Raw genomic sequence first — 16,939 nt, forward strand, 5'->3', positions numbered from 1 at the left:
ACATCCAGCTCCTCCATGCACCCAGCCCCCAACACATCCAGCTCCCCCCATGCACCCAGCCCCCAACACATCCAGCTCCCCGCATACACCCAGCCCCCAACACATCCAGCTCCCCGCATACACCCAGCCCCCAACACACAGAGCTCCCCGATCCACCCAGCCCCGAATACACCCAGCTCCCCCATACACCCAGCCCCCAACACATCCAGCGCCCCCCATACACCCAGCTCCCAACACATCCAGCTCCCCCCATGCACCCAGCCCCCAACACATCCAGCTCCCCCCATGCACCCAGCTCCCAACACATCCAGCTCCTCCATGCACCCAGCCCCCAACACATCCAGCTCCCCCCATGCACCCAGCCCCCAACACATCCAGCTCCTCCATACACCCAGCCCCCAACACATCCAGCTCCCCCCATACCCAGCCCCCAACACATCCAGCTCCCCCCATACACCCAGCTCCCAACACATCCAGCTCCCCCCATGCACCCAGCCCCCAACACATGCAGCTCCCCCATGCACCCAGCCCCCAACACATGCAGCTCCCCCATGCACCCAGCCCCCAACACATGCAGCTCCCCCATGCACCCAGCCCCCAACACATCCAGCTCCCCCCATGCACCCAGCCCCCAACACATCCAGCTCCCCCCATGCACCCAGCCCCCAACACATCCAGCTCCCCCATGCACCCAGCTCCCAACAAACTCAACTCCCCCCATACACCCAGCACCCAATGATATTCTATGATCCTATGATTCACCCAGCCCCCCATTCACCCAGTTCCCCCTATGCACCCACTACAGCGCACCCAGCTCCTCCATCCCCAATCTCAAAGTGCTCTGGCCCCGGCCCCCCTGCCCCACCTCAGCCCCAGCTCTCCATCCAGCGCAATCACATGCAGGACCCTGACGCCCTCACGTGTTGGACCCTCGTTGTGCTCCATGGACTGCTCCTCCAAGTGCCATTCCCTCTCAGGGTCAGGGAATCCCCTCTTGTCCTTCCCCCTCTCCCCTCCCCCCTTGCTGGATTCCCTCTCCCTGAGGCCTGGAGCAGCCTCATATCACACACACAGGGGGCGGGGGGGCAGACCAGGTCAGCTGCAGCTCCCAGCGTAAGGGGTGAGAGTACAATCTGAGAACTGTCCATTCCTCCCGCCTGACCCCATTTCAGGGAGGTGGGGAGACTGGCTCCTTTAAACCAGTCACCCTGGTTCAAAGTCAGCCATAGGTGCACCTCAGCAGCCAGGACTCCTGGGTTCTCCCACCAGTTCTGGAAGGGGAGTGGGGCACTGGGAGAAAGGAGCCTGGGTTCTATTCCCTGCTGTGCCCCAGGTCTCTGTATGATCAGCCCCTTCACAGCTCTGTGCCTCAGTTTCCTTTTACTCAGTGCTTCCCCCTGCCCTGTTCAGCTGTCTGTCATTCTCTCCAGCACCTGGTCCATGGGGCTGTGGTCCCAGCTGCAGCAGCTGGGGTGGGGGCAACCCGTCTGCTTCAGAGACCCCCGGCACCAAGAGGGCCTGGAGTTTGATGGTATGTGTGTGTGTGTGCATGAGCGAGAAAGAGAAACAGCTGTGGGGACCCCTGCAGAGCTGGGGGTCACAGGCCCCACTCTGACCACCCCACAGCACGATTCCCCCCATCCCTTCTTACCCTCACCCCCCCCCCCCAGCCTGTTCCCCTGTGGGCGCTGACATGGCCAAACAGCAAAGGTTGTGTGGGTAACTGGAGCCGGGACAGGCAGCAGCTGCTGCTTGAGTTACACGTCTCGGCCCGGCCTGGGGGGGGGGGAGGGGAAATCTGGGGGCTCAGGCTCTCTGCAGACTCTGGCAGCATCGCTGCATTAGTCACTCAGAAGAGCTCCCCAGTTTCAGTGTGATCAGCGACTCAGACTTGACTCTGGATTCAACTGGTGTGATTGAGACCAGAATCTGCCCTCCCATTCCCAGCAAGGTGTGCTGCCAGAGCTGGACAGGGCTGCACGGGGGGCAGGGGATTGTGGGGGGCAGAGCTCTGTGCTGCTGCCTGGTCTCTGGGAACGCTCAGAGGCTTTGAAAATGGGGTCCGAGATGGAAATGCCTCACTAGGCTGGAAGACTAATGTTCCCCTTCGACTCCTCTGGGAGTCAGGACACCTGGGTTCTATCCCCAGCGCTGGGAGGGGAGTGGGCTCTAGTCATTGGGGGTGGGAGTCAGGACGCCTGGGTTCTATCCCCAGCGCTGGGAGGGGAGTGGGCTCTAGTCATTGGGGGTGGGAGTCAGGACGCCTGGGTTCTATCCCTAGCTCTGGAGGGGCAGGTGCTGAGATGAGACCCTCAGCAGCTGTGCTACCCCAGTCACTGAGGACATGGATCTGTGGTGGGGACAAGCCACCCCAATCCCCTTGGAGCAGAAGCCGTAAATTAACTTTCCTGCCACCACCCAATAAATCAGCTTCCATCGCCACCCTCCCCCCCGAATATCCCAGCTGGGGCCAGTCACCTCAGGACAGGACAGGGAGCAGTCAGTCAGGGTGCCATGGGGGTGGGGCAGGCTGGGATTGCAGTTCCCTTGGGGGCAGGGACATGGGGGGCTGGGGGCAATGAGACTGGCTCAGCAGGGATCCATGGGGGTGGGGAGCAGGACCCTATGACTCACTGGCTGCCCAGCCCCCAGGCTGCTGCTGGAGAGGAGTCTAAGTGCAATGGGGCTCCATGGAATATGCCGCATCCCCCCTCCCCCTCCAGGGGCAGATAAATGCCTCATTAACAACCTGGGCCCAGACACAGGGATCCCACTGGGCCAGCCCAAGACCACAGGCCAGGACTCCTCCATCCTGTGCCCCTCCCCCCCAGGCCAGGATCCCCCCCACAGCCCGTGCCCTCATTCCCCACTGCCGGGTCCCCCTGCCCTGCACACGATTCCCGGAGCCTCCGGGCCCGAGCCCTGTCACGCACCGAGGGCTGGGCTGGCTATGGACGGATCGCGTTACTGCTGCTGGCTGCGCCCCCCCCCCCCCCAGCTACCCCCCCCCTCCAGCCAGAGGCAGGTTTTACCCTTCGGTGGGGCCCCCATTCGCCTGCCCTCCGGCCCGGCGCTCCAAGCGGGGAAATGAGGTCGGGGTGCGGGGGCGCCCATCTTTCCTGGGCCCCCCAGTTGGTCCATTTCCCCATTGGCCCAGTGGCTAATCCGCTCTGGAGGGGCAGGTGCAGGTGCCACTGCCTCCAACCCTCAGCCCCACTGCCCTGCCCCCGGCCCCCATCCCACCCCCAGCCCTACTGAGCCTCCAGCCCTCAGCCCCATTACCCTGCCCTTATCCCAGCCATCAACCCCACTGAACCTCCAGCCCTCAGCCCCACTGCCCTGCCCCTCAGCCCCCTGACCCTGTCACCTCTCCACTCCATTTCCTAATGCCCTGCTCTGCCCCACAACAGCATCCCTGACCCCAGGCCATTTGCCTTGCCCTGGTTCCCATCCCATCTCCCTGAGATCTCCCATCCATGCCCCCTACACCTCCTGTTCCCCAAGGGCTCCTCAGCCCCAATGGAGCCGGGTCCCCTCTGTTCTTCTGGCAGCTCCATTCACCCCAGAACCTAACTGGGGGGCAGAGGGGAGATGCAGTGAGCGTGGACTCCCTGCACGGGGACGGGGAAGGGTGTCGCTGTGTCCCCTGCCCCACCCAGCAGCAGACACAGCAGGAACAGAGGGGCCTGGCCCCCGGCATCACCTGAGGTGTAAAGTCTCTGACAAGACAGACGTGTTTTCCCAGGGGTTTCTGCACAGCATTCACGTGGGCACAGCCAGGGTGCGCTGGCCCCGGCAGGAACGGTGGAGATGCACAGATGGGCAGACAGACGCGGACCCAAAATGAAAATCCTTCTCACTTCCCACCCGCTCCAAATCCCTCCACCAGGCACTCGGTCCCCGATGGCAGGGCCGGTGCAACCCATTAGGCAACCTAGGTGGTCGCCTAGGGCGCTACAATTTGGGGGGCGGCGACCATGGCAGTATTTCGGCAGCCCTTCCGCTGCCTCTGTTGGAGGGCGGGATTTCGGGGCAGGAAAAGCTGGCGGCGCTCCTGCCCAATGGTCACCCCTGAGCTCAGTCACCAGGGCTCCTGGCCCTTCCCTTTGGGAGGGAACTCCCTCCCTCCCTGGGCTCACAGCCCCCTCTCCCCGCCAGCCCTGGGGCTGCTGGCCCTTCCCCCACGGAGGGGATCCCCCCTGGCTTTCACCCCCCACCCCAGCCCTGGGGCTGCTGGTCCTTCCCCCATGGAGGGGATCCCCCCCTGGCTTTCACCCCCCCACCCCAGCCCTGGGGCTGCTGGCCCTTCCCCCACAGAGGGGATCCCCCTGGCTCAGAGCCTCCCCCCCCGCCAGCCCTGGGGCTGCTGGCCCTTCCCCCACAGAGGGGATCCCCCTGGCTCACAGCTCCCCCCCCCAGCCCTGGGGCTGCTAGCCCTTCCCCCATGGAGGGGATCCCCCTGGCTCACAGCCCCCCCAAGCCCATGGGCTGCCTGCCCTTCCCTCGGGTGGGTCGATCTAGATGGGTTGCTGGTTAGTGATTGTGGGCACAACTGGCTGGGTAGCTGGTGGGGGGCACATGGGATCTGGCCAGCGGGTGCAGCTGTGGACGGCCAGCACGTGAGCTCATCTGGCTGGGGGGTAGACAGAGGAATGGAGGACTGGACAGAGGGAAGGGGGTGAGGACGAGGAAATGTGAGTGAGACAAGCCCTGAGCCGCGTGTCCATTATGGCCAAGGGACAGAAATAACCCGCAAGGAGCCAAGAAGCAGGATGGGGGGTGGGGGAGGTTTCTTGCAAGGAGCTGGCAGACGTTGAGTGACATCTCGGTGTGCGGCCGCCTCAGCCACTTTCCTAAGTCACCTCTCGGTCTCCCTCCCGCTGCCTCAAGTCAGCAAAAATACCTCCCTGCGCAGAATGCCATATGTGTGCCGGTGCCTGCCGTGATGTCAGGGGAGCTGCCCAATGGGAGCACAGGGACGGGGCCCGGGAGTCTTCCCCGTGGGCTCCCTCATAAGGACCAGGGACAGCCCCAGTCCCCACTGAGGGTGTCTCTACCGGGACGGGTTGCGTGGGCTCCCCTGTCGGATACTGGGCGCCGAGGAGGGCCATGGTCTGCTGAGCGGCAGGGGACGCGAGGTGGGAGACGCTCAGAGACCAACTGACCAACCGGGTCTTGTGAGGGGCAGAGACAGGCCGAGCCCAGGGGGGACAGGGCTTACAGCGCTGGTGGAGCAGCCATGGAGAACTCCCACACAAAGACCGTGGAGGAGTGTCTGGCCTACTTTGGCGTGAGCGAGAACTCTGGCCTGACGCCCGAACACGTGAAGAAGAACCTGGACAAATACGGCCCCAACGGTAAGTGCTGGCAGCGCCCTGCATCTGCACACATCTGGCTGGACCGGCTACCGGGGCGGGGAGAGATGAGGCAGAGAGAGGTGGAGCGAGAAAGAGACCGAGAAAGGAAGAAGGATTGAGAATGAGGAACAGAGTTTGCTTGTGTCCAGGGAGGTGGGGGGGAGAGGGGAGGGAGAGAAATGTCTGGGGCTGGAGAGCGAGAAAGAAGGAGGCAAACAGGAGAGAATGGAACAGGTGGCTAAGGGTGCATGGGGTTGGCTGGACACAGAGAGGTAGGGATGGAGCGAGAGACAATGAGCGAGGCTGGCATCAGCCACTGGGCCCTGGGAGGTGTGTAGCAGCATGAGGGGAGCTGGGTGTCAGGGCAAGAATCAACAGGGCTCCCAGAGCCACGTATCGCAGCTCAGGGAGCCGCGTATCAGAGCCCGGGGAGCCACGTATCGGAGCCGGGGGGGGGGGGGGGCACGTATCAGAACCCCAGGAGCCACATATCGGAGCCTGGGGAGCCACATATCGGAGCCTGGGGGGGACCCCACGTATCAGAACCCCAGGAGCCACATATTGGAGCCCGGGGAGCCGCATATCGGAACCCCGGGAGACATGTATCGGAGCCCAGGGAGCTGCGTATCAGAGCCTGGGGAGCCGCGTATCGGACCCCGGGGGGGGCCACATATCAGAACCCCGGGCGCCTGCATATCAGAGCGCGGGGGTGGGAGGGCTACGTATCAGAGCCCAGGGAGCCGTGTATCACAGCCCAGGGAGCTGCGTATCAGAGCATTGGGGGGGCCACATATCAGAACCCCAGAAGCCACGTATCGGAGCCCGGGGAGCCGCATATCGGAACCCCGGGAGACACGTATTGGAGCCCAGGGGGCCGCGGATCGGAACCCCGGGAGCCACGTAAGAGAGCCTGGGGAGCCGTGTATCAGAATCTGGGTCAGAGCCTATCACAGAGAAGCCAAAGATGCAGACACAGGCAAGGCCCGGCTGTCCTGGGGACAAGGCAGCTGCTCCTTGGCTAAGAATAACCCGCTTGTAATTCCCTCTGGAATGGATCGGACACCAGAGATACTGCGTGGGGCGGAGGGCATCCTTCACTCTGCGCCTCCTGTCCTGGCACAGGGTTAAGGGGAGCCCCTAATGCTGGCGGGGCAGGAAAGTCCAGTGCTGGGCCAGCATGTGTGGAAGTGATGGGTGGCTCAGACTGCAACTGAGGATGGGCATGATCCCAACCGCACCGTGGTGCCCCTCCTAGCCCCATATCCTCCGGCTTCCTGCCACCCCCAGCCCCACTGGGCTTGGTGCAGGTCCCAGAGCAGCAGGCCAAGGAGCTCGGGTTCACTCAGCCCAGCTTGGGTCACTGCAGGAGAGTGTGTGAGTGAGTACTTGTGTGTGAACAACTGTTTGTCTGCATCTATGTGTGTGAGGGTGTGTGGGCGTGTATGGGTGTTCCTGTATGTATGAAGGTGAGTTCACTCACATGTGGGTGTGTTTACATGTGTGTGTGCAGATGTGTTCATGTGTGTGAGGGCATGTTTACATGTCGGAGGGCGTGTTTACACCAGTGGGCATGTGGGTACCCCATTCTCTGCATGTCTGTGCAGCCCCAGCTAGGGAAATATAGGGCCCTGGTATCTCATTTCAGCTGGACCCATCCCTCTCCCATTTCACCCCATTAATTTTTGGGGGCCCTGCCCCCCCCTTTCCGCCTCCTGTCAGACCAGCGTGTGTCTCAGTGTCTTGTGGGCACACACACACACACACACACACACACACACACTCTCCCCTTAGCCTGCTAAAGGTGCCAGGGCTCGAGGCCCCATGCCCTGTGCAACCCTGGGCTGGGATGTTGTGCTCTAGGCCAATGAATCCGTCTGCCCCTGTTTGTGTGCCATGTCCCCTCCTTTGGGGCTCGTTCCTGTCTCCCCCGTGTGCAGCATGCGCCCTGCCCCGGGGGTTCCCGCTCACGGTGCTAACCAGCCTCTCCTCTCTTCCTTCACTCCTGCGGCGGCGGCGGCTCCATGGGCAGAGCTCCCGGCAGAGGAAGGTGAGTCCCAGCCACTGGTGCCCCCAAAACCGCAAAGTGCCAGAGCCCACGGCAGCCACCGCCGGCCACATCCTCAGGCCAGCCCCAACCTCTCTCTAACCCAAACCCCGGGGCCAACGCCCCCCCCATAACTCCCCCCGGCCCCTCCATCACCCCATAACCTGACCCCTGTGGCCAGCCCTCTGTCCATAACCCATTGCTCCCAGGGCCCACGGCTCCTCTGATAGCCCAGTGCCTCCATTGCTCTATAACTTTACCCCTGTGGCCAGCGCCCTCAACCCACTGCCCCCAAGGCCCTCCCTTGCCCCACAACCTGACTCCCCAGCTCCGACCCCCATTCTCCATTCCGGCTCCAGCCCCTGGGACTCGCAGGGCTGCCCGTTTTGGTTGCACAGATTCCTGGAGCTTTCATCACCTGAGAGAATCTTTAATTCCTGGTGACTCCAGGACAGTCCTGGAGGGCTGGCACCCTAGTGACTTGGTGTCCCTGCCTCTGACCCCCTGTGCCCCCACACCCAAGGAAAATAGGGGTGGGATCCCTGGGGGGGGTGTATCCCTGCTGCTCCCTGACCCTGCCCCACTCCCCAGGCAAGTCCATCTGGGAGCTGGTGGTGGAGCAGTTTGAGGACCTGCTGGTGCGAATCCTGCTGCTGGCAGCCTGCATCTCCTTCGTGAGTGATGGGGGGGTGGGGGCTGGGGTCCCAGGGTGTGGGAGGGGCTGCATCTCTTTTGTGAGTGCCGGGGGGCTGGGGTCCCAGGGTGTGAGAGGGGCTGCATCTCCTTTGTGAGTGGGGGGGGGCTGGGGTCCCAGGGTGTGGGAGGGGCTGCATCTCCTTTGTGAGTGAGGGGGGGCTGGGGTCCCAGGGTGTGGGAGGGGCTGCATCTCCTTTGTGAGTGAGGGGGGGCTGGGGTCCCAGGGTGTGGGAGGGGCTGCATCTCCTTCATGAGTGGGGGGCACTGGGGGGGGTCCCAGAGAGCTGGGAAGTCCCAGGTGGCTGGGCAGAGGCTACATCATTGTCATGAGTAGTGGGGGGCACTGGGGGGGGTCCCAGAGCGCTGCAGCTCCATGAGTGACTGGGGGGTCCCAGAGGGCTGGGGGAGGGGCAGTGCTGGAAAGGGAGCTCTCTATGTATAACATGGGAACCGAGGAGTAAATTTTAGTGAGAGAGGCTGGTATGTCCTAGGAAACCCATGAGGGTAAAGATTGGGAGCCAGGACTCCTGGGTTCTATCCCTGGCTCTGGGAGGGGAGTGGGGTCTAGTGGTCAGAGCAGGGGGGGGGGGGGCTGGGAGTCAGGATTCCTGGATTCTATTCCTGACCCTGCCACAGGCTCTCTGTGCCTCAGTTTCCCCCTTTTGAATGGGGCGGGGTGAAGTCTGGATCACTCCTGTGTGCAAAGCACTGGGAGGTGCCGGGGGACACGTGTCCCTGGGGAAGGGCCAGGGGTACGGTCCCACCCCGCTCTGTCCAGACCCCACGCTGTGTCTCTGGCAGGGGCGCTGTGGGCCCAGGGCTCCTCAGGCCAGGAGGGGAGCAGGCATTGGGAGGCGTCTTGCATCGTCCTTCACCATGACCTTTCTGTGTGGAGACCTGGCCCAGGCCCGCCTGGAATTCAGTCTTGAAGGATTCAGTATCGGCTCCCGAAAAGGCAGCATCTCAAGTGTCGGCAGCTGGGCCAGGGCTGCGGGTGGAAGGAGGGAGCCAGGGCTAGGGGGTGGGAAGAGGGAAGAGGGAGGCCCAGGGCTGCGTCTAGCAGGTGTTAAAGGATGGGAGACCCTGCCTGGGTAGGCAGTGGAGGGAGGAGGAACCCCTCTCCTCACTGATTCTCCCCCCATGTGGCTCCATCAGCCCTCCTCCCATGTCCCCTTGATCTTGATATGTACTGGGCGAGGGGAGGGGGGGAACAGCGACAGCTGGGCCCCCCTGTCCCCTTGCGTGAGTGCAAGAGGCCTGTAAACTGATCTCAATCTCACTGGGCCTTGGATGAAACCTGAGTGGGCACAGTTGGGCCCAGCCTGGGCAAGGCTGCAGCATCCCTGTTGTATAACTGTGTGTGTGTGTGTGTGTCGGGGGGGAGCTGGTGTCTGTGCAAAAGTGGGAGACACTGGGGGGGGGGGTTCTGTGTGAGTGTGTGCACACACCCGTGGCTTCATTGCTGCGGGGGTGAGTCAGAGAGCTGGCCCCGGTGTCTGGGGAGGTGTGCATTGCGCTGCGCATGTATGCATGCCTGCGGGTGTGTCTCTGCAGGAGTGCTTTGCTCAGTAGCAGGGCAGGCTCCATGCACCAGCTTGCTAAGCAGGTCCTTGGGGTGGCCACTCCGGAGAGGGGCGGCACGTCCAGCTGTTCGGCGGCAATTCGGCGGACGGTCCCTCACTCCAGCTCGGCGCGAAGGACCTCCCACCGAATTGCCACCGCAGATCGCGCTCACAGCTTTTTTTTTTTTTTTTTTTTTCCGCTTGGGGCGGCAAAAACCCTGGAGCCGGCCCTGCTCAGTAGGGGTGGGGTGCATTGCTGTAGGTGCAGGGTGTGTCTGTGCACCTAGCTGTGCGGGGTGTGTGGTTGAAATCCAGTCATCCCCAGAGTCAGAGCAGCAGGAGGTGACACCCCAGCACCTCAAGAGCCCTGGGGCAGTAAACCTGCAGCTAACCAAGCTGATTGTGACCAGGTAGAGGGGATGGGCCAGAAATGGAAGCTATTTTGGGATAAGATAGATTGATGAGTGTGTATGGAGACAGATAGATAGATAGATAGATAGATAGATAGATAGATAGATAGATAGAGGGAGGGAGGGGTAACCACTCTGACTTTTTGCCTATCACTTATAATCACTTAAAATCCATCTTTTGTAATCAATAAACTTACTCTAATGTTTTTCCTTACCAGTGAGTTTGACTGAAGTGCTCAGTAAACCTGCCCAGGTCACAAAGGCTAGTGTATGCCCACTTTCCATCGAGGAAGTGGGGAAACAATTAATAAACTTGCATTGCTCAAGAAAAGGTCTTGAGCGGTGCAAGACGGTATATTCCAGTGGTACAAGGCTGGGAGTTGAGGGTTTTGGCTGGTGCCTTGCTCCGTGTGATTCGTGAATGGCTCTGGGAGCATCCATGCAATCTAGCTGGGTGTGGGGCTCCACATGTGGTTGTACTGAGTGGAAACAGCATTAGGAGGGGTTTGCTGCTTGTCACCAGTGAGGCATTGTGAGAGACAACCCAGCTTAGTGAGTTAAGGGGACCCAGCCATCCCACAGTGCCACGTTGCACCCCAGGGATCTCGTCATATACCCTATCTATCTATCTATCTATCTATCTATCTATCTATCTATCTATCTATCTATCTATCTATCTATCATATAAGAATGGCCATACTGGGTCAGACCAAAGGTCCATTTAGCCCGATATCCTGTCTTTCAACAGTGGCCAGTGCCAGGTGCCCCACAGGGAATGAACAGAACAGGCAATGATCAAGTGATCCATTCCCTGTTGCCCATTCCTAGCTTCTGGCAAAGAGAGGCTAGGGACACCATCCCTGCACCTCCTGGCTAATAGCCATTAATGGACCTATCCTCCATGAGTTTATGTAGTTCTTTTTTGAACCCTGTTATGGTCTTGGCCTTCACAACATCCTCTGGCAAAGAGTCCCACAGACTGACTGTGTGTTGCAGGGCGGCTGGACCCAGAGGCAAAGCAAAAAAAAAAAAAAAATAGGGCAGCCATGCCGCCCTAAGATTGGAGGGAAGCCACCCCTTAGAATCTGCCGCCCCAAGCACGAGCTTGCTCAGCTGGTGCCTGGAGCCGGCCCTGTGTGTTGCATGAAGAAATATTTTCTTTTGTTTGTTTTAAACCTGTTGCCTATTAATTTCATTGGGTGACCCCTAGTTCTTGTGTTATGAGAAGGAGTAAATAACACTTCCTTATCTACTTTCTCCACACCAGTCATGATTTTATAGACCTCAATCGTATCTCCCCTCAGTCATCTCTTTTCCAAGCTGAAAAGTCCCAATATTATTAATCTTTCTTCATATGGAAGCTGTTCCATGCCCCTCATAATTTTTGTTGCCCTTTTCTGAACCTTTTCCAATTCCAATATATCTTTTTTGAGATGGGGTGACCACATCTGCATGCAGTATTCAAGATCTGGGCGTACCATGGATTTATATAGAGGCAATATAATATTTTCTGTCTTATCATCTATCCCTTTCTTAATGATTCCCAACATTCTGTTCACTTTTTTGACTGCTGCTGCACATTGAGTGGATGTTTTCAGAGAACTATCCACTATGATTCCAAGATCTCTTTCTTGAGTGGTAACAGCTAATTTAGACCCCATCATTTTATATGTATAGTTGGGATTACATTTTCCAACGTGCATTACTTTGCATTTATCAACTCTGAATTTCATATGCCATTTTAAGTATCAGGGGGTAGCCATGTTAGTCTGTATCTACAAAAACAACAAGGAGTCTGGTGGCACCTTAAAGACTAACAGATTTATTTGGGCATAAGCTTTCGTGAGTAAAAACCTCACTTCTTCGGATGCATAGAGTGAAAGACTTTCACTCTATGCATCCGAAGAAGTGAGGTTTTTACTCACGAAAGCTTATGCCCAAATAAATCTGTTAGTCTTTAAGGTGCCACCAGACTCCTTGTTGTTTTTATATGCCATTTTGTTGCCCAGTCACCCAGTTTTGTGAGATCCTTTTGTAGCTCTTCGCAGTCTGCTTGGGACTTAACTATCTTGAGTAGTTTTATATCATCTGCAAATTTTGCCACCTCATTGTTTACCCCTTTTTCCAGATCATTTATTAATATGTTAAATAGGATTGGTCCCAGTACAGACCCCTGGGGGACACCACTATTTACCTCTCTCCATTCTGAGAACTGACCATTTATGCCTTCCCTTTGTTTCCTATCTTTTAACCAGTTACCAGTCCATGAGAGGACCTTCCCTCTTATCCCATGACAGCTCACTTTGCTTAAAAGCCTTTGGTTAGGGACCTTGTCAAAGGCTTTCTGAAAATCTAAGTACACGATATCCACTGGATCTCCCTTGTCCACATGCTTGTTGACCCCCTCAAAGAATTCTAGTAGATTGGTGAGGCATAATTTCCCTTTACAAAAACCATGTTGACTTTTCCCCAACAAATTATGTTCATCTATGTGTCTGACAATTTTGTTCTTTACTTCAGTTTCAACCAGTTTGCCCAGTACTGAAGACAGACTTACCGGCCTGTGATTGCTGGGGTTTCCTCTGGAGCCCTTTTTAAAAATTGGCGTCACATTAGCTATCCTCCAGTCATCTGATACAGAAGCTGATTTAAATCATAGGTTACAAACCACAGTTAGTAGTTCTGCAATTTCTCATTTGAGTTCCTTCAGAACTCTTGGGTGATACCATCTGCTCCTGGTGACTTATTACTGTTTAGTTTATCCATTTGTTCCAAAACCTCCTCTAATGACATCTCACTCTGGGACAGTTCCTCAGATCTGTCACCTAAAAAGAATGGCTCAGTTTTAGGAATCTCATTCAGATCCTCAATCGTGAAGACCGATGCAAAGAATTCATTTAGTTTCTCTGCAATGTCCTTATCGTCCTTGAGTGCTCCTTTAGCATCTCGATTGTCCCGTGGCCCCACTGGTTGTTTAGCAGGCTTCCTGCTTCTGATGTACTTAAAAATGTTTTTGCTTTTACTGTTTGAATCTTTGACTAGCTGTTCTTCAAATTCTTTTTTGGCCTTCCTAACTATATTTTTAACTTCACTTGCCAGAGTTTATGCTCCTTTCTATTTTCCTCACTAGGATTTAACTTCCACTTTTTAAAGGATGCCTTTTTGTCTCTCACTGCTTCTTTTACTTTGTTGTTTAGCTACGGTGGCTCTTTTTTGGGTTCTCTTGCTATGTTTTTTAATTTGGGGTATACATTTAAATTGAGCCTCTATTGTGGTGTCTTTAAAAAGTTTCCATGCAGCTTGCAGGGATTTCACTTTTGGCACTGGACCTTTTAATTTCTATTTAATTAACTTCCTCATTTTTGTGTAGTCCCCCTTTCTGAAATTAAATGCTACAGTGTTGGGCCACTGTGGTGTTTTCCCTGCCACCGGGATGTTAAATTTAATTATATGATGGTCACTATTACCAGGTGGTCCAGCTATATTCACCTCTTGGACCAGATCCTGTGCTCCACTTAGGACTAAATCAAGAATTGCCTCTCCTCCTGTGGGTTCCAGGACCAGCTGCTCTAAGAAGTAGTCATTTAAGGTGTCAAGAAGCTTTATCTCTGCATCCTGTCCTGAGGTGATATGTACCCAGTATGGGGGTAGTTGAAATCCTCCATTATTATTGAGGTTTTTATTTTTATAGCCTCTCTAATATCCCTGAGCATTTCAAAGTCACTATCACCATCCGGGTCAGGTAGTATATTCCTACTGCTATCTAGCTATATATCTATCCATCCATCCCCATACACTCCCGGATCCTGGGCAGGGTCTGTGTAGCACTTGGCTTAAGGAAGTGGTTCTCAAACTTTTGTACTGGTGACCCCTTTCACATCACAAGCCTCTGAGTGTGATCCCCCCTAATAAATTAAAAACCACTTTTTTATATATTTAACACCATTATAAATGCTGGAGGCAAAGCGGGGTTTGGGGTGGAAGCTGACAGCTCATGACCCCCCCATGTAATAACCTCGTGACCCCCTGAGGGGTCCCAACCCCCAGTTTGAAAACCCCTGGCTTAAGGGGGACTCCTGATCTCAGTTGAGGTCTGTGCAGCACCTGGGGCAAGATTCCATTGTAATAGAAATACCCAAGAGAGTAATGAGTTTTGGGAGCTAGGTAGCTACCTGAGGGAGTATGAGGCAGGGTGTTGTGCACTGTGTGTGCGAATGGGAAGGACTATAACGCTCCGAGTGCCAGGGCCGGCTCCAGGGTTTTGGCCGCCCCAAGCAGCCAAAAAAAAAAAAGCTGTGATCGCAATCTGCGGTGGCAATTCGGCAGGAGGTCCTTTGCTCTGAGCAGGAGTGAGGGACCGTCCGCCGAATTGCCGCTGAACAGTAGACGTGCCGCCCCTCTCTGAAGTGGCCGCCCCAAGCACCTGCTTGGTAAGCTGGTGCCTGGAGCCGGCCCTGCCGAGTGCATGGGCTGGGGTGTAGTGTTCATGGTGTGTGTGTGTGTGTGTGTGGAGTTCTGTGTGGGATGTATGTGAGAGAGAGACATGTAGTTCTGGGGGAGTGGAGGGGCTATAGTGCTCTGGCAGTGTGTCTAAGAAGCTGTAGCGCTCTGGGCATCTGTGGGAGGTGTGCGAGTGTGTAGCTAGGTGGGGGAAGGAGAGGGGTGTAGCACTATGTGTGTGTGGTGTGAGAGACAGAGAAGGTGTAGAACTGTGTGTGTGTCTGGGGGAGGTGTAAAGTTGTGGAGGGGTGTAGCACTTTTGCTATGTGGTGTGAAGGGTGTAGCACTCTGGCTGTGTGTCTAAGTGGGTGTAGCTCTCTGTGGGGGGAGGGCGTAGCTCTGTGGAGGAGAGGGGAGGGGTGCAGCACTGTGTGAGTGTGTAATTGTGTGTGTGCGTGTGGAAGAGTATAATGCAGGGGGGTGATGTATCTCTCTGGCCATGTGGGTGAGAAGGGTGTAGCTCTGTGGAGGTGGAGGGGAAGTAAGAAGTGTAGCTCTCTGGTCATGTGGGTGGGAGGGGTGTAGAACTCTGGGGGCGGGGGAGGGTGATGGTGAAGCTCTGGTGCTATGGCTGTGGGTGGAAGGGGTGTAGCATTCAAGGGTGTGTGGTGTGTGTGTGGGAGGGTGTAGCTCTGTGGAGGCGGGGAGGGGGAGGGCTGTAACTCCCTGGCCATGTAGGTCAGAGGGGTGTAGCACTCTGTATGTGGCTAGGATGGTGTAGTTCTGTGGAGGAGGGGAAGGGAGAGCTGTAACTCCCTGGCCATGTGGATGGGAAAGGTGTAGCACTCTGGGTTTGTGTAGCTCTGTGGAGGAGGGGAAGGAAGGGGTGTAGCTCTCCAGCCATGGGATGGGAAGGGTGACTTGTGCTGTGCTGTAGGTCACACAGGCATGACCCTGCTGTGGCTCTGCCCCTCATAGGTGCTGGCCTGGTTTGAGGAAGGCGAGGAGACAGTCACTGCATTCGTGGAGCCATTCGTCATTCTCCTGATCCTCATCGCCAATGCCATTGTAGGAGTCTGGCAGGTAACCAGGGGCCAGCGACCACCCCCTCTGTGTGCTAAGCAGGGTCAGGCCAGATCAGTACCTGGATGGGAGACTGCTGAAGTGACCCAGGAGATAGAGCAGGCGACTTAGAAGGGGTCACTGACATCAGTGTCTCATCCCAGAAGGGGGCTGCATCTTGGCACCGGCCATGGGCCCCTGTGTAAACAGCCCCAGTGCCCCACCCCAGAGGTGGCCGCACCTCAACACCAAGCGACGGATCGCTGTATAAACAGCCCCCTGCATCCCAACCCATATGTCAGTGCTGGTTGAGGGGGTCTCAGTACACCCAGATCCTGGGGGGTTGTGGGCAGGTGGGCATGACTGTTTGTGCTGCCCTGGCAGGAGAGGAACGCTGAAAATGCCATCGAGGCCCTGAAGGAGTATGAACCCGAGATGGGCAAGGTGTACCGTGCAGACAGGAAATCTGTGCAGAGAATCAAGGCCCGGGACATGGTCCCTGGCGACATTGCCGAGGTGGCTGGTGAGTGTGTCCATGAGCACATGGGGTTCACATGGGGTTCAAGGTGCCGAAGGCACCATGGGGTAAAGGGCAGGGGGCATCCTCAGGGCAACAGTTAAACACACCCTGTGCACTGAAGGTTGAAGGGTCAGGGGTGACGTCCGAATCATGCTGTTGCCATGATTACCCACAATGCCCTTGGAGGATCCCCAACGCTCCTCACCCTTCCCCTCTGCGAGGGTGTCAGGGGCTGTGGGGGCTGGCTAAGCAGGGCCTCCCAGCAGCTCTCAGCCTTGTTTACTGCCTGGCCCCGGCCTGCCCTGACCCCAGCTCATGGGGCAGACACAGCCTCATTCTCCCTGTGCTGGGAGGCGGGTGTTTGGGAACAGACAGTCCCTGGCCCCGGCTGAAAGCGGAGCCCCGTGGAATCCCCTTTGCACTGCACTTGTTCAGTGACAGGTGTTCCGGGGCCTGGGCTGCAGCCAACGCTCCTATCATGCCACTGCCCCCCCAGCCTGGGGGGAGAGACCCTGTATCCCCCGCACCAACCCCGTCTCCGCCCCTCCCTGCAGGCTGGGGGGGATGACCTTATATCCCCCTTCCTAGTGCCCCCCAGCTGTGCCAGCCAGCCAGCAGGGAGCTCTGACCTCGCCATCTCCTTGAGAGCCCCCTGGGCAAAGGGGGGGGGGGCTGAGGCGCCGGGCGCTCCTTCTATGGGCAGTGCCAAGCGGCCGGGGCGGCAGGAATGTGATGAGCCAGGTTTACGAGGACAGGGGCGGCAGGACATAGAGGGCACCGGGGAGGGGGAGGAGGGAGACACTTACTGAGCTGACAGGAAGGGTCCCAGCGCAGGGGGGCAGCTAGGG

General features: G+C 57.4%; 1 protein-coding gene across 2 annotated transcripts in view; it reads left to right on the plus strand.

Moving 5' to 3' along the window:
• The first annotated feature begins 5,034 nt into the window (after positions 1-5,034).
• The window catches only part of LOC128829658 (sarcoplasmic/endoplasmic reticulum calcium ATPase 1), a 44,061-nt gene continuing 32,156 nt past the window's right edge, over positions 5,035-16,939 (plus strand). Inside the window, exons 1-5 of one of the 2 annotated variants that reach the window (XM_054015130.1) lie at positions 5,035-5,357; positions 7,387-7,404; positions 7,993-8,075; positions 15,488-15,592; positions 15,956-16,094. In XM_054015130.1, the coding sequence (XP_053871105.1) occupies positions 5,240-5,357; positions 7,387-7,404; positions 7,993-8,075; positions 15,488-15,592; positions 15,956-16,094 (463 nt within the window). In that variant the 5' untranslated portion in view covers positions 5,035-5,239. The remainder of the gene's footprint in view (positions 5,358-7,386; positions 7,405-7,992; positions 8,076-15,487; positions 15,593-15,955; positions 16,095-16,939) is intronic. The other variant, XM_054015131.1, reaches the window with a different exon arrangement.

This window comes from Malaclemys terrapin, unplaced genomic scaffold (assembly GCF_027887155.1).
Source record: "Malaclemys terrapin pileata isolate rMalTer1 unplaced genomic scaffold, rMalTer1.hap1 H_1, whole genome shotgun sequence".
Lineage (NCBI taxonomy): Eukaryota > Metazoa > Chordata > Testudines > Emydidae > Malaclemys > Malaclemys terrapin.